This window comes from Euwallacea similis, chromosome 9 (genome assembly GCF_039881205.1).
Source record: "Euwallacea similis isolate ESF13 chromosome 9, ESF131.1, whole genome shotgun sequence".
NCBI lineage: Eukaryota > Metazoa > Arthropoda > Insecta > Coleoptera > Curculionidae > Euwallacea > Euwallacea similis.
The window spans coordinates 4,922,238-4,943,199 of record NC_089617.1 but is presented as its reverse complement, the minus strand read 5'-3'; the positions used below and the strand labels follow the sequence as shown (position 1 = coordinate 4,943,199).

The window sequence follows — 20,962 nt, the reverse complement described above, 5'->3', positions numbered from 1 at the left end:
TATTTAGACTTAGATGGAGAAATTTAGGTGACTAATGCAGCACTCCCAAGGGAGGAGGAAGAACACAAAGAGGAGTGGAGTTATTAGAGTGCATTTTTCCATTAAATGAGAATAATAATTAACAGGAGGGAGCTGTGCTAAAAGCTCGGTAATGGGGGTTTTTGATATAAAGTACGGATTCAATTCGGTGCTCAAATTGAGCCCCGAAGTGAGAAAGAGAGCAAGAGACAGCCAAATGCAGGTTTAAGGAGTTAAATTTTCCATTAATAGATTTTGCAACAAAGGAAAATAGTGAAAAATGTTGAAAATAATGCAGTAAACATGGGACGTGATTAATTAACACAAACGCCGCCAGAACGAGTTCGGAAGAGCCATTTGCAAGTTTCTCTTTCGCGTCATCCATTGTTCCGACATCATTTGCATATTTTACAATCGAGCGCGAGGAACCCTTTTAGTTGTTGTCCGATTTATTTGCCGTAATATTCCATTAGTGCAGTGCCATGTCCACCCCTTCTGTATTGTCTTAAAAGCAACTCAAAGACCATACCGCAAGTAGTTACTCCTCTGAGGTTCAAGATAATAAATCATAAACTTGCAATTGGGCTGGTAGCGCCATCTCTCCAGGACATCATTAATCAATCAATTGTTTTAAAGGTGAAATTAGCGCAGAGAACAATCACTTGACTGAGAGAGTATGTCGGTCTTTGTCTAACTCGTGGATTTATAATGAAATAAATCAGGCTATTAAAACCATGTAGCCACCTATTGATAGAAACGTACGCTTCTATTGTCAGTTTAAATTATCGGTTTTTGTTTGTATTGACCGAGCCGTGTTGTTTTGAACTTTTAAAGTAGTTTCTTCAACGTATTTAAGAGTGTTTATGATGGAAAAATGTATTCAGGGTGCCACTGAGATCCCGGTTATGGTAAGTGATATGAGGTCGGTTAAATTAGGCCAAAGGTGTACAATTTAAGCCTTAATAAGCATATGGTTATAACTCGGCAGTGTTGCCAACAATTCTCTAAACATCCCTGAAAACTGAAATTTGTTTTTGCGTTTTATTATATCTTTTTTTATATTTTATTACATATAACATTACATACGTCATTCGCTATGCCCATTTCGCTAGAGATTTACTCGTCTAATGACACTATCTGCGTTATCAGGTACGCTCACTTGACAAATTAAATTAACTCTTTAATGCAATTTTATAATAGTCAAAGGCGTTTTTTAACTGAAAAATTACGTGACTCAGTGTGCTCATTTAGAAATTCGCGTTGTGTTTAATTCTGTCGCGTACATGATACCGTTTGACTATTAATATGTCATTCATTATGCCCATTCCGTTGGATCTTTGTTCACCTAATGACCCTTCCTACGTCATCAGGTATGCTCGTTTGACATGGTAAATTAGCTGCCTAGACCGATTCGTATCTCAACTAATCAGAAATCCAATTTTATTGTAAACAAACGCGTTTGCCAGCAGGTAATAGATTTCTGACCGCAAATTTGCCATTTCCATATTGGAGCTTCCATTAAAGGCAAATGAGAGCTTCCGCCTAGTTTCCCCCATTATCGGCCTCCACGTCACCTACGTGGATAATCTATTTTTGGTCTAGACATTGATTTCCCTGCCAGGTTATTCCACTGTGGGAGGTAAGAAGAATAAGGGTAGACATGACTCATGGACAGTTTTGCCGATCTGGATAGTACGCCTCTGATTTTCACTAAAAGCTGAGAGTTTCTTTAAAAATGTATATCTATTGAAGAACGCTAGTTTCAGACACTGCACGCCCATGATTTTTATTTAAAATCAGCTGAAGACCATTAGTGGAAGCTCTCTTTATATGTTTGGCACGCTTCCGATTTTTATCGGATCAAAATGAGAATATTTGAAATTGAACAAGACAACAATATGTTTTCCCCAATAGAAAAACAGTGGCGTCCGATATTTATTTTGAAGTGAATCTTCTAAAATGGGCCGTACATGAAAAATGGTCAGAGTTCCAGTGATGTAGTTATTTTAGGGTTCAACTGATCTGTTAAATAGATTTAAAAATATTTAATATGCATTTGACTTCCACCGTTCCAATTCGTCAATTCCCTGTAATTATGAATCTCTCAATTGATCTCAGCCAATCCAAGAGACCGAAAACTGGCCACTTAAAATTCAAAAGTCGTCCTCAACTTGCATCGACCACGCCAACTGAAATTACCCAATTCCGACCGAGTTGCGCTCTAATGGCCGCAATTAACCGGAATTATAAAATTCATATTCTACGGGGCTCTGAATGAGACAAAACGAGTTTCAATCATTGCGATTGTGCCACTGGAACGATCGCAATTTCACCCAAAAGGAAGAATTTCCGGCTGTAAGTCGGGATTTTTGAGATATGAACTTTGTTGTTGCACAATACATGAGCAGAAGGGCATTTTCCTGAAGTTTCCAATATCGATAATTGATTGAATTTCCACTGAAACGGAGTTCCAAAATGAAACATTAAACCCGAGCCGGGTGTGTGTTTTTGAAATTGAATTTAAGTTCTTTGCTAAAATTGAACTCTTCGGGGGGGGGAATTAAATTTTTTCCGGTGAGTGCCGGAGATTCGGGACACGTCCGACCGGCCGGAAATATCGAGCCTTCCAAATTGAATACCTCCATTATCCCTTGTTGATCTCTTCATAAGCCAGGGATTTCGGTCTCCATAGACATCCGAACAAACGCCGGGGATTATTATTATTTCGGGGCTTAATGCCTGTCACTTTAGGCGCGGCATGTTCTCGGTCGTATCTCTAAAGTGCTTACAAACTCCATGGAAATCGGTCGGCTTTGCGATACGGAAACTAATCGACGACGCAATTTGCCAAACTTCCTCCTTCACACAGAACGCCGTTTATAATGTCGCTATTAAGTGTGAGCCTGACGTATAAATCCCTGTACACCACTGTGTAAGTAATATGAGATAAATATATTACAATCAACCAACTAGTTTCAGAACCATGCCAAGTTACTTGCTTACTTACTAACTTACTTATGAAGAAACCTGAATTTCTGCTGCAAATGTGCGTTTAAAACGGCTTCCAATAACCAAAATGGTGTGTCTTCGCTGTCTTCATTTAAAAACAGCCGAATGTTCACATGTACATGAAGAAATAAAAAATAATGCAAATTTGTCCCTGATGAAGTGGAAGATTTGTACACTATTCTGTTTCACTTTTTTAATCTAAATAACACTGAATCTGCACTAATTCTTCACATACACCTTAAAAAATAATTTCATTAATAATTTTTGAGAAAAATTTTAACTCTCAAATTATACATTGAACCATTCAAAAATACTCGAATTTAAGGCATTAAAAACAATTTTTAACTTGAATTTCTGTCACTTTTTGATCCCAAAATATGATATTGGTAAGTTTAACGTGTTTACCCAGATATCAGTGCTATGCAGGAGTAATTTTTAAGGGTCTGATAAATTACAAGATTCTCAGTCTAAATTACTTCATCGAACGAAGGAGCATTATCCTCAGTCTGAAACCCTACAATGGAAATAATGTGTGTTTGTGGTCTTTTGGGGATTTGAGTATGCTTTTCCAATGAAATGTGAAAAGGCATAATACTCAGCGCAAACAGTGACGTGCAGGAACAATTTCTAAGAGACTCAAGAGTTATAAAACTCTCCGCCTTGGTCTCTCTACAGAACGCAGCAGCATTATTCTTCAAATAATCGAGCGAGATTGGCATTTCGCGATATCGGGCATGTTTATCCAATTAAATTTGAATAATCGAAATCCTGGGGTTTAATCAGTGGATTAATTGAACGTTCGTTAAAATTAATTGTGTCGCGTAGTTGATCGTGACACACGAAAAACTTTTCAGTTTTACCGTAGCTAAAGAACGTCCTCCTCCTCCCCCCTCCTCCTTTCCAACCACCCTTAATCCTTCTTCAGCCAATTCATCCGATACTCACCGGGTACGTGTCGTAACGTGGACCTCGAAATTAAATTTCCGAGATTTCTATGCAATCCTCGAAACAATGGCCGTATTTAATTAAAATGGTTTTCGGAAATAATGGAGTTTAATTCAGGCTAATGTGTTTACATAAGTTGTTTATTTGACTCTGGCACTAATCCACCCCAGTACAGGCTTTAATCGTTGCCAAATTATGGAACTGTGCTTCTTTTGTCTGCGGACTGCTTTAGCAATTCATGTCTTTGGGGTTAATGTCTCCCTTAACTGCATCGCAAATTCATTGAATATACGATAAGGGCTCGTGGCACTCCTCGGAGGGCTATCGAAGGGTCAGTCAACTGGCACGACTGATGCATCTCATAAAGTAAATATCTCGGAATTAATAAGCGGGAAATTTAATACTGGAAGTTCTTCAAACAGATGTAGAGCTGAACTTTTTGGAGCTGGGAAAACGTGGCCCCCGAGGCCGATAATGGGGCTGCAGCTGGAAAGTTGCAGCAAAGCCCCCAGGCTTGTTTCGGGAGGTTTAAAATTGCAACGGGGGTTTGTAGCGTATTAAAATTTGCAGTCAGTGTAAATTAACGTTTGTTTGAGGCAGCGATTACCTCCAGGTGGATATGAGGGCGAATTGGGCTGGACTGAAAATGGGAGATATGTTACAGGGCGATTTTAAAAATCAGTTGGAAATGGGGTTTATTTCGAATACTTAAAAACGTTTTTGAAAAGTGATTTGATGAAATATCTATAACGGTGAGAGATAAGTTAATTTGTAATAAACTTTGTCTGTTTAATATTCTGTTTGTCCGTTTAATATTCTGTTATAATATGTCTGTTAAATTTCAATCAGATTTTTGAGAAAAGATAGCTGAAAATAAGCCCAAACTCCGTTCATTTATCTTCAAAAACAACAGATTTGTTAATTAAAAAATTTGTTAAATATATCAGGAAGGGTGAGAGATAGTTCAATTTTTACACTCTCAATCGATTTATCGAATGAAAGTTGCTAAAAATAAGTCCAAAGTGGGTGGGTCTATCTTGAAAAATAATGAAGTTGCCCATTTGAGAATTTGTAAAATATTTTTGCAATGGTTAGATCTATACCAATTTTCATATTATCAGTCGATTTTATCAGAAAACGTAGTTAAAAATGAGCACAAACTCGATGAGTTGGCCATCAAAAATAACAAAAATGTGAATTATCAAAATTGTAAAATATCTCCAAAACAATTAGAAATCAATTAACGTTTATGCCACTATTCCTCATTTTCAAAAAAAGTAGTTGAATTTGTGTTTCCTAACATATTTTCACAAATATTTCAAAAACAGTTACAGATATGGATTAAATTAAAAAAATAATTTAAATTGCATGAAAAGAAAATAGCAGTGGCGTACCACAAAAAAAATGAGATAATAAAAGAGTGTCAGACTCCAGATTGGTATTTATGCGCCAAATATTTCAGTGAGATATTTCACAAATCGTAGGAGTCATGAACAAAACAACAAACACTCTAAAATAAAACCTTTGATCGATCTGTGCGCCCCACCTCAAGGACGGTCCTGCTAACTCAATTTTCACTCGAGTTTTCTCGTCACGTTGTTTATTTACTTAGTCCAAATGCACTTTCATCTTGTTTTCTGTTTCCGTACGGCTTGCTACAGTTGATGGTATTACCTCAATATACTCGCGAAGGTGAGTTTCCTTGGGATGCAGATTTTCCCCAGAAATCATCCCCCCTAGAAGGGCAGCTTTTAATACACGTGAAGGATCAAAGAGCCACTGCGAATCAAAATTTAAAACGGGCTAAAAATGTATCTGGAACAATAAACGACTCCATGAAAAATTCAAATTCCCAGTGTATGCTCTCTTCGGAGTTCAAAGGGCCGCCTCGAGGGGGCCCCAATTTATTCCCTACGTTTTGAACACAAAAGAAAATTTTGTTTAGTACTACTGCTCCCTGTAAGCCCTGAAGGACCGGTACAGCTAAAAGAGCTATTAAGGGATATTTGGCTGATCAGTGTATGAAGGTAAGTCCCTGAGGAGGATGAAGGAGGGGTTTTTTATGTGTAAGCCATAATTAACAGCAACGGTGTTATTTAAATATTTCATTTAATTGAGCGCACCCTTCAGGTCGATTATCGTCAAATTACCAACCTCATGAGCATTATTTTTATTACAACCATTAATTAGATTAGTTTATTCAACAGGCCCGCCAATTTCCTTATTCAATTAGGCTAATTACCTGTCAGAGAATTTAGTATCACATTTTCAAAATTAATTAGTCGATTGCCTGAAAAAATAACAAATTTATTACATTAGCGGTTGAGATTGAGACGAGTTGACGTGCGTCCGCACAGTGACAGCTACCATCGTGTCTAATGAGAGGGCGAGCTGCAGTGCCATAGGCGAACAACTCCCAACTGGACTAATCGCTTTTAAACTCGAAACTGCGCTTTAATTGAGAGTAGGAATTAACAATTTTGCCGGCGATTTATCGACATAATCCGCGATAAGCGGTTTCGTTCATTAACTTTGCAGCCATCGTTTTGATATTTATATCCCGTGAGCGTTATTTCCAATGGGATTCCAATTGGAAATGAGGAAAGTGGCTCATACACGCCATTCGGAAAGAAATCCTATTTGCCGAGGTAACGAGGTTCGTCTCGTTGTATGCATAAAATAAGGGGAAATGCTTCCGATGCGGGCATAAGCACGTACAGTCATATCGCTCAACTGCCGTAATTCCGGGTTTAAGTAAAATCTCATTTTTTTGGTGCTCGAGAGATTTTTTGTTACGTGTAGGATTTGCGCAGACTATAAAATTATGTAGAGGATTCAATCGTATTTTTGCAATTTTGATCCGTGACATGAACAATTATCTCCAGAACGCCTAGAGATTGGTCCAATTTGGCATTCTGTTTGGATTTCTTGGAGAAATGTAGCGTAAAATGAACTCAAACTCAATGGATCCATCCCAAAAGGTAATAAAGTGGTCAAATATTTTTAGAACGGTTAGAGTAGACACATTCTGAAATGTCCATTCATTTTCTTGTCAAAAGGTAACTTAAAATTAGTCCAAACTCGGAGGGTCTGGTTCAAAAATTGACAAAGTTGCCAAATGTCTGTGGAACGATTAGAACTACGGCAATTTTGACACTATCATTAAAATTTCTGGAGATTTTTTACAAACTTGATACATCACAACTTCATTATTTTTTAAGATCAATTTGAGCTCATTTTCAGTTTAATTCACATTAGTTTTGTTAGCAGCTCATTTGACAGCTCCTCCGTGTTTAAAGATATACGTACCAAGTTCATACGCATTTCCAGCTTCTTTTTCACAAATTGTCCAATTTGACTGTCAAATTCGATCTATTTTGAACCATTCTGAAGATATTTTACAATATTGATATTGGACAACATCGTTATTTTTGGACATGGATTCACCGAGCTTGGGCTCATTTTCAGCAATTTTTTTGCAAATTGTCCAATTTTACTATTGAAATGATCTAGCTCTAATGATTTTGAAGATATTTTGCTTCCAAAATCCTTTTGGCGCGTTTCTTTAAAAAGGCCTTTTAATTTCACTATTTCAAAGACTAAACTGAAGGAAAGGCAATTTCTGCATTTAATACATTCTACAGCGTATATAGCATTGTCAATGGAAGTTTCATCCATACTCGTTCCATGAATATTAAGGCCTGTTTAATGCAGTCGGAAGCGGATTTCGGGAGTTTGTTATAAAGTGACAATCAAACCCGAATGCAAAGTTGTCATATCTGCATTTCATGAAGTGCGGATGAGTTTCGTTTCAAGTAAGTTATCTATTGTGTGTGATGCATTTTAAGACTTTGATATTATTGGCATTTGCCGGGCAAAATCCCTTTCTCAGAGGTACTCACGTTCACCCACTTTCATGCATAAATAAGGAAAACTCGACAATATGCACGTACTCTCATATCGAGAAAGCTTTGCTAAACCGCAATTTTCCATCAATGGGCGGTTTGCAATTTTCTTCTTTTCCACACTCACCGAGGAACTGAAATATGGAAAATTTCGTACGGCACCTACCAACAAACATCCCTCCCTACATCAACTCGAAGAGGGCTTTTTAACTAAGATCGTTATTCTAGCTGCTCGCATAGTCTTATGAATATTTGAGCAGCCGTAAAAGCAACGTACGCCTCTGGAAAATCCCTTTGGGCTGTAACTTTGTTAAAGTTTCACCCGTTTAACTACATCGTATGGATGAAGGAAATTGGGTCAATTACAAAGCTGAAAGATGTATATAAACCATATGTCAGCTAAAACAAGTTTATGATAATGCTTCTTGATAAAATAACGGAATTTCGCCATTGTGTGTGTATGTGTGTATGTCTCGTTACCCAAGCAGACTCATATCCACATGTTCCGAATAAAAATTTTGGTTTTTGAGAGCAATTGATACTGCAGGGGGCAGAGGAGCGTCAATTCGTGTCACTTCATGCCATTCCAAACAGTGTCAAAAGTCCCCTAACTGGGTTCTGCGCCACTCTTTCTCAACTTTATCACTATAATCATTCCCATCTTTCACCTTTGTTTACTTTCACTATTTAAGTTCGCGTTTAGTCCGCTAATATTGGCGTTTTCCGCGTTTCGAAACGGGCTTAAAGGGCATATCAAATAATAAATCAGGAACGTGCCAATAGTGTCGTTTCTAGGGGTAATTTACAGAGCTTCAGCTAACCCTTCATGTCGGGTTTTTTGGAGATTTAAAAGTTCTTGCGTTTCAGCAACATAAACATGATTTGGTTACCCTCACTACTAGATGTAAAAATATGTATAAATCACATTTTTGTACCAATTTTAGTACCGTTCCTGCAATTCCCTCGAGAGCTTCTCAAGGAATTTCACTAAACGCAGTTCTCCCTTCTCCCGGCTTTTATGGTTATTAATTCGTCCCGAAGTAATTGGATTTTAGTGGAAGCCGTCGAACCTTGCGCCGAAATATCAGCTGATTGATTTAGGGATGCGCTAAGAAGGGCGTTTTCTTTAATGTGTCCCTATCGGAGAGTTAGTTAATTAATTTTGTTCATAATTGGACCCGAAATTTATGGCAGAATAATCGAATTTGCGGGTGGGAAAAGTTCTCAGTTAACAGAAGTGATACGTCACGAGTTAGGCCTTGAAAGTGTGAGGTTCTGTTTTTGAGATACTGTCAACTGGTCTAATTTTAAAGGATAACCTCTGCAGTTGGTACTCATTTTCAGCTAACTTTTTCCAAAAAAAGCGATGGCAATTTCGAAATTGAGAAATCTCCCACCGTTTCATAGATACTGATATTTTCAAAAAATTTTAAAGTAGTTTGTTTTTATTCCTCTTCCTTTTCTAGTCTAGAGAAACTCCGAGTTATGAAAAAGAACAACCGACTAATCCTCTCTTTTCGTGGACAAGGAAATCGACTGTACTAGATCAAATCCCATTAAAACTAGTGGGAGTAATTGGACGTTTACCAGACGTACGTACTCTAATTTCCGTCAAAACTCTGTAAAACCGAACAATGAGTTTCACGACTGCAGCGTTTTATTTAATTTAGCTGATGAGGTGCTTTCGTTCTCTCGGTCCACAATATGCTTCAACAAAGTTGTTTGCATTCCGCCCTCAAGGGAGACGCTCCTGAATTATTCCTACATGTACTTAATATTAAGTTGAAGATAGCTGTTTTTAATCTATTATAAAGGTCTGATATGAGAACTGAGAGTTGCCTCAAAAATGGTTGCAAAACCTGATCTGGAAAGCCTCCTCAACGGGTGATAAAAGCATTAATAACATTAGACGTAAAACCTGTCGGAGCTGGATAACCCGAAATACGACCGAAAGGGCCATAAATTTCCGGATGCGGTTTCTCCCTTTTTGGATCTGGATTAACCCAGATCCACGAACTCGGATAATAAAACTTATAGATATTCATAATCCCGTTGGATTTAAGTGATTCGTTTAATCGAAACGGGATAAAAATGTTAACAAACCAAATTTCGCTGAAAATTAGCATAAACTCGAGAGGTCTAGCACAAAAAATTAATAAGGGAAAAACATAACGTATCTCTCACCGTGCTGGAAACTTTTTATTTTTTATTGAGTTTGGACTTCGTCATTTTCAAATACAGACCCCCATATTTGTACTCATTTTCAGCTAATTTCTTCTTAAAAAAAGCTGGTTCTATTGCCCTATCAGAAATAACTCTAAATGTTCCCTTGATATTGCAATCTCTATTGATCGATAAAAATTAAGCGACTTAAATTAAATTTGCGCGTAATGAGGGACGGACTCGCGATTAAAAACAAATTACCACTGCAAAGAATCGTCGGATGGAATCGTAATAAAAAAAATGAATCCCCAGAGCAAAAGCGTTTCTCGCAAAAAGTTCGGCTTTTAAATTATTCGCCTTCTCTTAAACGTATCCCGGCAGTAAGTAGACGCTCGACGGCCTCAATTCAATTTCGAAGCAGGAATTCGCTGCTGGAAATGGCTGATGGCGGAAAATGTTACCTCGTCCATTTGACTCGCAGAATTAACTGACTGCATTAAATATAATTTCATGAAAGAGGAGAAAGGAGGGGGAAGGGTGATTCGAACGAGCGAAAGGGCGAAGATAAGGGGAAAAGTTTTAAATTCGCGATTATTCTTCTCGGCCGAGAACGGATTATTTTTATTTCGAATCTGGAAGACTGTGACGTGTACCGACACTTCCAAAGGCGACCGAAAGATTATTAATTTCTAGCGAGCTGAAAAACTTGGGAAAGTTTACAAATTAAAAAATTCCTCCAATAAACCAATTAAACAAATTTTTTCGATCTGAGTAAGAGTTATGGCAAAACCGACCATAGTAATGGCTTTTCTGGCAAAAATTAGTCGAAAATGAGTACCATATCGAGGGATATATATTAAAAATTAAGAAAGTTATAATTTTTGGAAATTTCGAATTTTCTCGAATTGAGTGACAGCTACGTAAAACTTGAGACAGGAAATCGTTTTTTTTAGTATCAAGTCAAATGTCAACAAGCAATGACAAAAAATACATGAACCACCAACTAACTGCCTATAGATGGCGCTGCAACTCCAATTCAATTTCCCTTCTAAGGACCTCCCTCGAAGCAGCATTTTCTCAATTGCCATATTGCATGCCTTTTTATTAAATTCCCCCAGCCGTAACTTTTTAAATTAAATCTCAACGAGTAGTTTGATAAACGCTACTGGGCATTGTGTGCATATTGCGCAATGCCAGTTTTACATAACCACAGCGCCCTCCCGAGGAGAGCGACAATTCCCCAAATTAAAACTTGATACATGGAGGCTGAATTCTGACTTTGTCTATCCGCAATAACCCCATTATTCCCCATTAAACAATGGAGTGGTGAGATACTCCATACCTGCATGGAGTAATGTGCGAAGACAACAATTATTAATTAGGTAGGCTATTGTCTGCCATATTAATGGGCTCATTATCACTCAAAGACAGATATATGGCAGTTTTCTTTCTTGCTCTCGGGGAGCCGGCAACAGCGCCCATTCAGCTTGTGCACAATGTGATATGTGTGTATATGCAGCTTCAGAAATTTAATTATCTTTCGCGTTATCCTGAACGGGCAATCTTTGTGTTATGCGGAGGCCCTTGTAGCGGGCTTTATTAGAAATTTACCGCGGGAAGATTTGAGGAAAACTGCCCTGCATAGGGCTGGAATAGCCCAGAGGGCGGTTATTGTACACTCCTTCAAGGGTTTATTAAATTCCCTGTGTTACAGGCTTTAGTTTTGACATTAAGAGCATATAAGATTTCCAATGGACTGCATCAAATACACTCACTTTCACATGAAATGCACCACCCAGTAATAATAATAATTAAGTCTTGTATTTTTGGCAAAATAATGCTTCATAATAGAGTATCAAATGATCAGACTTTCAGTTAAAAGATACAACATTTGATAATGAAAAAATTAATAATGAGTGACATCGCCTCGTACGGCAATGCAAGCACGTACTCTTCGCGGTATGTTTTGCAACAAATAATCACTATCTTCCTGGGGTATTTCATTCCATGCTACCTCAAGATGATGTCGTAGGTCATCCACATTGTTTGGAGACCTCGGTAAATTTCGAAGACGACGACTCATCATATCCCAAAGATGTTCGATGGGCGATAGGTCCGGTGACCTTGCAGGCCAAGGTAATATTTCCAATTGTGCTTCTTCCAGGTATCTTCGAGTAATGTTCGCACTATGTGGTCTTGCATTATCCTGTTGGAAAATGCCATTTGGTAAAGTTTGCATGAAAGGGACTAATACTGGCCTCAGAACATTGTCAATGTAGCGACGTGCGTTTAGGGTGCCTGGAACGAACACAAGAGAAGATCTTCGGCCAACACATATCGCACCCCAGACCATAACACTAGGTCTTAAAGCTGTGTGGCGTCTTTCAGAAAATTGCAAATTTCTTCTTTCACCTCGGTATCGTCTTACTCTTCTACGACCATCATTGATCCATAAACAAAATCGCGACTCGTCACTGAAGACGATATTGTTCCACTCATGATTCCAATCAATTCGTTCTTGACACCAGGCCAATCTGGAAGCTTAGTGTTGGGTGGTTAGTGGCAGTCGTAGATTTGGGTGGTATGAATGCAGGCCAAAAGACGAAATTCTTCTGTAAACTGTTGCCATCGACACCCGACGATTTAGAGCTCCCATCCAATCTACTGCAACAGACATTGTTGTTTGAAATCGATCACCAATGGCCATCCGTCTAAGAAGTCGATCTTCACGTGCGTTGCTGCTACGGGGAGGACGTCCAGCTGGACGATGTCGCTGAACCCTTTCTTCAGACCACAAAGACCATATTCTCGCAATCGTGGTGTGGTTCCGATTCATTCTTCGGGCAATCTCACGAAAAGAAAGTCCACCCTCCTTCATGCCGATAATTCGCCCTCTATCAAAATCCGAAACGTGGGAAAAATTTCGACGCTGTCTCACTGGGGGCATTTTGAGATGTCTTGTTTACAGTTCAACAACAAAATAAACTGATATTTCGATGTAAATATTATTTTATTTATTTCCAATTGAATAAAAGATCTAATAGGTCGATGACAAAAAAACCACTAGCATTCTTTCTTTTTTACTGAAAGTCTGATCATTTGATACTCTATTATGAAGCATTATTTTGCCAAAATTACAAGACTTAATTATTATTATTACTGGGTGGTGCATTTCATGTGAAAGTGAGTGTAATATAGGAGTATCTCTGCCACAATGCGAGACACTTCAAATTTGACAGCGCCATCGTTTTTTTCAGAAAAAGTTACTTAGAAACGAGTACAAACTCTCTGGGTCTATGTTCATGAGTAACGAATTTGTCAAACACATGAAACGATTATGTCACGTATAGTAATGGTATTATGTCATTGTCAATATTTGACTATTTGTGAAGTTTAAACTCTAGATTTAGATCGTTTTTCTTGGAGATACGCTGCTGCTGCAAAATTAGGTCAGGCTTGAACCGTTTTGAAGATATTTGACAACTTGCGTAATGAGTCTGCACTCATTTTCAGCTAATTTTTTCTCTGGATTTCGATGCTTTTAACAGATTACAGACATTCACCACCATTTTAGAGATAATGACTTTTCTGACTATTCTGAAAATATTTGACAAATCTGTTATTATTCATACTAGACTCGTCCAATTTAAACTAATTTTTAACTAACTTTTCATGAGGATTTCGATGCTGTACCATGTGTAACCATTCTAGAAACATTAAGTTATCTTACAACTCTGGAAATAGTTGACGACTCTGCCGTTTTGGTGGTCATTCTAATGGAAATTCTGGATATTTTTAACATACGACGATAAGTAATTCAACAGACTGTACCATCAGAAGAACAGTTAATAAATTACGCAGCGAAGAGCAGTATAATAAAATTACTGTGGTGGAAATTCCAAACGTTTCTAAGCTACATCGAAAAGTTACCCAACGGACAGCGCCATCCATGGATGGCGCAGTCCATAGAGCAGTTTATCATCTACTCACGAGTTATTATTATACGATAGAGGTTGCTGAACGCCTTTATCACGATACACCGCTGTTTTATTAAACCAAGAGAACGACTATCAGAGATAAAATTCCAATTCCGAGGTACTCTCTATGGGCCGTAACTATAACTCAAAAAGGAGAAAAGAGTCATTTAGTGGGGACTTTATAGATGGCGTGGTAAATCGCCGTAAATAACTCGGGCACTAACGGACGACATCGATATGAACGGGACTACATTAGCATGCATTATCCGGTCTCCGGGCGTTATTTCACCCCTTCAGGGGCTTCGCCCCTCAACAAGTGAGTTGGCGCAATTTAGAACTTTTATAATTAAAGTGGCTGTTTGCGTTCGGCTTTCGGAAAACTGCTAATTAGGACTCGGCTTTGCCTTTGGCAGGTAAACAGCAAGGAGTTGACACAACTGAGGCTTCATCCCTTGAGAAAATGGAGAACGGGAGAGCAAACTTTTTCAGAAATAAATTTTATGTTAATGTCGCGAACTGATTAGAGCATTTTTTGGGATATTTTCGAAAACGACAAATACCTCCGAAACTGTACGAGGTGTCTCAGTTTTGATTTTACAGATATTTGTATTTTTATTTTATTTTTCTATTGTATTACACACAAATTTTTGATTTATATTTTTCTTTGTTTTTTCATTTTTTTAGTAGGTTTGTTTCCCTCTAATTGAAATTAAAATTGGAAGAGTAAAAAAATCAAAATTAGACTTCATATTTTGGCTCGCGAAATAGAATATGTCATGTTCCATTCAAAACAAATCAAAATTTTTATGTTGTCACTTAATATTACGTATGTGAAATAAAACTCAAAACTGGTTTAAGAAAAACACAAAATTTGGCGGCGTTTATTTTGACTCGTAAAAAATATGGCATCGGCCACTGTCAGTCCCTAAATGACAGGTACACTAGTGATGTATCTCACGAGAATTTGAAACAAGATGACACTGATACGTTGTCGATTATTGTTTGCCCTGTGTAGTGAAGAAAAACTTTCATTGATCTTAGAAAAAATTAGCTGAAAATGAATAGGTCCTCGAGGGGGCTGGCCTGAAAAATAATGAAATTGGGGAATATCTTCGGAACGGTTAAAAATGCCTCAGTTTTGAGTTGAACGTTTCTATTAACGTTGAAAACTGTAGCTCTTGTTTCCAATTAAACGGGGCATCTAACCGAGACTGCGCCAAAACAATTTTTCTTTTGTTTCCTTCGGGTCTAATTCGCGCCTCCTCATCAAGTCGCCTGTATAAGCCTGAGAAACAAAACACTCGTCAATTGTTTTAGGGTCGACGAACGCGACGTTTTTCACGGTAAAATTGGCAACTATGTGTGTATCGAAAAAAGTCCCTGAAGAGCTTAAACTTTAATCCCAACAAAGAAGTGAGGATTGACTGAAGGAGCTGGCTTTCAGCTGAAAGAAAGACTCATTAGATGTAAAGCCATTAAAGACGTGAAACGAGGGGGGCGAGGGACTGGAAATTCTTTTCAAATTATCTCTCCCTGTTTGGGAAAATGTAATCGCTAATGAGGTGCTCTCACAGAACAAGATGGATGAGTCCTGAAAGGTATAACTTCGTTAACACACGGAATAGTGCTGTCAATTTTTATTTGCAGCGAAGTCTTTTGAGAAGGGCCCCGTAGGGATTCCAAGTCGTTAAAACTTCCTTGATATTAAAGGAGCGAAGCTTCCAACTTGTTGTGCCTCTTGAAATATATGAAATAAAAATAAAGTCTGTGACACTTGAAGCTGGGGTCGATTAACACAGCGAGGATGAAATCTGAATAAAACCAGGGCCAAACATAAACCAATCTATAACTCAAATACGTCCGACCATCGATCTTATTTTTATTGCTTCCTGTACCTCTAAGCCCGCCCATTTTTCATTTCTTCCTGCCAGAGCTAGGATGGATTTATCGCCGATCTGCGGCCTTATTTCAATTTTAAAATTAGTTTTTTTTAGGTGTATTTGAATAGTGAATCAATCTCACGCAGATTTTTCTGGTTTAATATGTTTCTAAAATTTGAAAAGTTCCCGTTGTTTCTGTTAAAAAAGTGATATTGTTAAATATCTCGCAAATGGTTAGGGATATTTGATTTGAAGTGAGCATCGGATTTTTTAAATAAAATTAACGGAAAACGAGTACGAATTCAAATAGTCTATCTCTCAAAATAAAAATTAAAAATATCTCACAAACGATAAAAGGTATCAGTTTTAATTTCAAGTGTCATGGGTCTATCATTAGAATAAAAAAGTTGTTAAATATTTACAAATCTACAAATTCCTTAAGACAATTTAAAACGTATAAACGCAAATTCATAAAATAAAACTAGAATTAACAAGTCCGAGTTTGTACTTCAGCATGATTTGACATATATCATATCAAACAGAAATATCAAATGCCTGAAAAAACTACAAGAAACTATAAACACATTAAAAAGCTACTGTCTAAATATAACAAAGCTATCAAATATTTTGAAAAGTATAAGGTACCTTGTTAAAGTTGTCAAATACCTTAAGGGTGCTAAATGCTTTAAAAAATGTTAAGATTTTTTAGGCCAAATAGAAATATTTGTCAAGAAAAAATGGTAACCAATTCAAAAAACCGCTGTTACAAAAATACAAAATATTGTTAAATATTTAAAAGTGCCAAAGTAGTCAAATATCATCAGACAGTGAAATCGTTTCACAATGACCTTGTTTACGACAGATTTGACTTTGCGGAAGTATCGATTTTAATGATTAAAAATAATATTGCCAAATATTGTCAGAGTGTGAAATAGTTTCTCAATGGTTCTAAATCTGCTTCTTTCGGAATAACGTCGAATTCTTTAAATTAGGTTCCTATTTTATAAATATACTATAAATTGTCAAGTAACCTTTGCACTATTAGTACTGAAAATCAGATTTTGGTTTTATTTCATATTCGATAACTATTTTTTATTTTTTAACGATATTCATTTCATAAATTGACCTCTTGAGTCTATACTCATTTTCAGCTTATTTTTTTCAAGAAAAACAATGGTGAAGTCTAAACTAAGATACCTCTAACCGTTCTGAAGATATTGTTGACTTTGCTTTCTTCAATGTTAAACACCACCAGTTTGTACTCATTTTTAGCCGTCTTTTCTCCAGAATTTCAATTCTTCACGTACATCTAACAATTTTCAACATAAATTTAAAGTTCTCGAATTTAGCGGCTTTTTTATTGCCTCAAAATGCTCTTAACCTTATTTGAACCATTAAGCACTGAAACTCATTTCTAGGCTTGTCAGAATCGCTCGGACCGGGACCTAATTCAATACGCGTATTTCGTGAAAATCTAATCCAATCTTCGGACCAACAAATCAAACTTATTTCATTATACGGATTTCTTTGGCTCCCCGGAATACCAATCCAAGATGGACTAAATATTTACTTAATCATCCGAATTATTGGATTTTCCAGAGCCAGATATTGAAGCAGTTTTTATGAGTTTATCGATTCGGTGTATATTTCGCATTGATGGCACGTCAGTAGATCTTCATTAAGTGAAAAAGCGGGTCGGCATTTTTAACGTGAAATATGCATCATGGAGGATTTACGGGCCCGTTTTGATACGTGATGATAATACGTCCTAGTCGAGTTTTAAAGCTGTGGCGTATAAATAACCCTCTCAAAGGGGGAAAAATTATAAATTTTGTAAAGCAGTCGCTGAGAAGGCACCAGAGGAAATAATTTACACCCCGGGAAGATTGATGAACCGACACATCGAGGTATATCTGTCCCTCGTCACTCACTAAACTCTGAAAGCGCCTTTTTGCGGCCTTTAGGGTTACTTTAGAAGCCCGAGAAACACGGATAATGGACCTGTTTTTGTGGGTCCTTACACGCGTAGTTTTAGTGGCATGAGCGCACGAACAAAATCGAGATATGGGTCTCACACTACGGAATACCGAATCCCGTTGCTTCCGATGTATTCAAATTTGATGAGTTTTATGTGGATCATGAGGGTACTCTTCTTATTGAATCTACAGGAAACAAACCCCCGAAATGGCAGATTTCTAATCTCTGCGCCCGCAAACGGCGATCAAAGGGCCCGGAAAACGGAACGGGTCAACGCGTCCCGTTTTCCCCGACACATTCGCCATCAGCATCAAAATCTCATCGAATTTGAATACATTGGCCGAATCGAATTTGCGTTTGCATAATGCCCGGGAAATCGACTGGAAAGAACGTCAGTTTATGGATGAAATATATTTTCAAGGGCTGCGTAATCAATTGGGGAGTTGATGCTTTTCAGTTGGAACTTAATGGAGTTAGAGATACGTGTGATTTGATAAATGAGCCGAGTTCTCTAGAGAAATTCGTCGGAAATAAGTACAAGCTTAATGGGTCTATATTTAGAAATAAAAATATTACCAAATATCTCTGGAATGGGTAGAGGTATTTCAGTTTTGATTTTACCGTCGTCTTTAATGGAAGAAGCTAGCTGAAAACGAGTACAAACTGGATGGGTTTATACTCATTTTCAGAAGATTAAAACAATGATAAAATCGAAACCGAAACACCTCTTACCGTTGTCGAGATATTTACCAACTCTTTTATTTTCAAAGATAGACCCCTGGAGTTTCTACTCATTTTCAACTAATTTTTTCCAAGAAAAACGATGATGACATCAAATTAGACGTAACTTCAACCGTTTAGCACATCCTTGCGAATTGAGCGTAAAAAGGATATTTTACCTAACTACGACGCATTAGAGCTCATCGTTAGATTATTGCCAAAAAGTAGTGGTTACCGCCAATGGCCTGAAGCTTTCCGCTTGATAATAAACCAGAAACTAGTAATCGGATAATGGTGCGCATAAACGAGGGCCTTAGGCGAATTATGAGCCCCCGAAACATGCCAAACAGCCGTCGATTTGGCACAGCCTGCACATCCCTTTATCCATTTGTAACCCCTTACATATTCGTTAGTTTTCCGTATAAGAAATTTTCCAAAAAATTCTCAAACACCAACTAGATTAATTGACTGGCAACTTTACCTGAAAGATAGTTTTCATCGATAAGAGTCCTTATTTTGAACATTCCTGGGAATCTATCTTCCAAATAAAGTTATCGGGATCTGTCCTAATAGAGGTTAATTTGTTTCAGTTATCTCATGGGGGGGACTTTCTGGCAGTGGCGCCGACCTGCAAGGCCCTTTTTTTGTGGTCGAGCCGGCCCATCGGGTGGAATTCGGAGCGGCCACGGGTGGTCGCGTGGACTGCACCGGACACGGCAGCCCCCCGCCCGATATTGAATGGATTTTGGCTGATGGTACCGCAGTGCAACAGGTGAGTAACTTTTAGGATAAAAATAAATTCTGGATATTCTGGAAAGAGAAGCGAAAACGTCGCATCCAGAAGCTTATCTCATTCCGCATAACTACCCTTAAGATTTCCATTATTCAGTTTCTTTGAAGGCGTGAATTGATTCATAACGGGGCTGCTCGTTGTAAAAAAACACTGTAATCGGATGAATTGGCTCATTAATAACTTCAGGAATGGGCTGAGACACGGGGAGACAAAGACGTTTTTCTGGCCAGACATTTTGCCTTCTTTTTGAGGGCGAAATGAGTGATCGATAGAGCTGTTAAACAAAGGGGAAATTTTTACTTTAAATTTGTGGGATTTGAGGATCTTGATGAAAGCTAAAAACTCAAAAATTATCTAAAGAAATCAAAAGATGTTGACATAGAAGTCGGAAAAATATTCGCTCCAATTAGTCAGAATACAGTGTCGGTCTTCATCATGTCTAAAGCGTTTGGAGAAAGTTTAGTGTGATGACAATTTTTAATGCATTATAATACTCAAATGGAGCAAGTAATAAAAGAGCTTTGTGGCAAGAAAATAGCTCTAAATGTGTTCTGTGTCATATACATGTATGTATATAAAATAGTTTATATACTTTTATATATTTTATATAATATATATAAAATATGAGTAACCGTCAAAAACTAAAGACGTATTTTATGTCATTTCCAAAGAAATATTAATAACTTGAACTCTCGAGAACCAGAAGCGTACCGGTGCTGGATTTACTACCACTAGGTAGAGCGTAGTATATAAATTTAATTTGTCAAAAGGCAGCGGAGTACAGGGCTCAACGACAGCTGCCAATCTTTACTAGTCCTCTTAATCTTTCTACGGAGTTTCTGGTTAAAACACAGTTTATCCATCCCCAAGGCCGATGTAATTTTTACCAAATTCCCCGGAAACAACTCCCCAAACTCCCATATTATAACCATAAAATTCCCGGTTACACAAAGTCCCTCCGACCACTCGGCGTGTAGGTTTCTGATTTACCCCTACAAAGTTCTGCGGTTTATCGCCGCTTCCCCCTCTTAACTGGGGGATGTTCGTTTCAAGCCCCTGTGTATGTTGCGGCCAAGATAAATTAACACCGTCTTTTGTTTATTTTTCAGGTTCCCAATGTGCGTCTGATTTTCCCTAACGGCTCCCTGGTATTTCCCCCTTTCGGTAAGGAGCAGTACCGCCACGACACGCACACCGCCACCTATCGGTGCAAGTTAAAGAGTACCCTGGGAGTGGTTTACAGCAGAGAGGTGCACGTCAAAGCAGGTACGAAAGCGTCATCTGCAGCAAATGGCTGCGGAAATTGGAAGTAATAAAGGGGCATAGACCGTTGGGCAGGGAATGATAATGTCGTCCGAGGACGGTCGTTTAGATAAAATTATTTGGCTTTGTTCCCAGTCTTTTATGCTAGAACGACAGTCAATACAAGATGCTGCATGCTTTATGTGGCTCTTGGGGACGCACAAATCGATTGATTGATAGTACGCCACTGCTTCGATCCCCCTCTAAACGCAATTAGACGCCCGGATTAGCTAAATATTGATATTAAATCGGTTGCGTGTTAATCAATTCGAG

The 20,962-nt window shown here is 37.9% G+C and overlaps 1 protein-coding gene across 4 annotated transcripts in view; it reads left to right on the top strand.

Moving 5' to 3' along the window:
* The window catches only part of Dscam4 (Down syndrome cell adhesion molecule 4), a 44,955-nt gene that overhangs the window by 5,101 nt on the left and 18,892 nt on the right, over positions 1 to 20,962 (top strand). For all 4 annotated transcript variants that reach the window (XM_066393340.1, XM_066393338.1, XM_066393339.1 and 1 more), the window contains exons 2-3: positions 19,185 to 19,366; positions 20,497 to 20,653. In XM_066393340.1, coding sequence (XP_066249437.1) covers positions 19,185 to 19,366; positions 20,497 to 20,653 — 339 coding nt within the window. The remainder of the gene's footprint in view (positions 1 to 19,184; positions 19,367 to 20,496; positions 20,654 to 20,962) is intronic.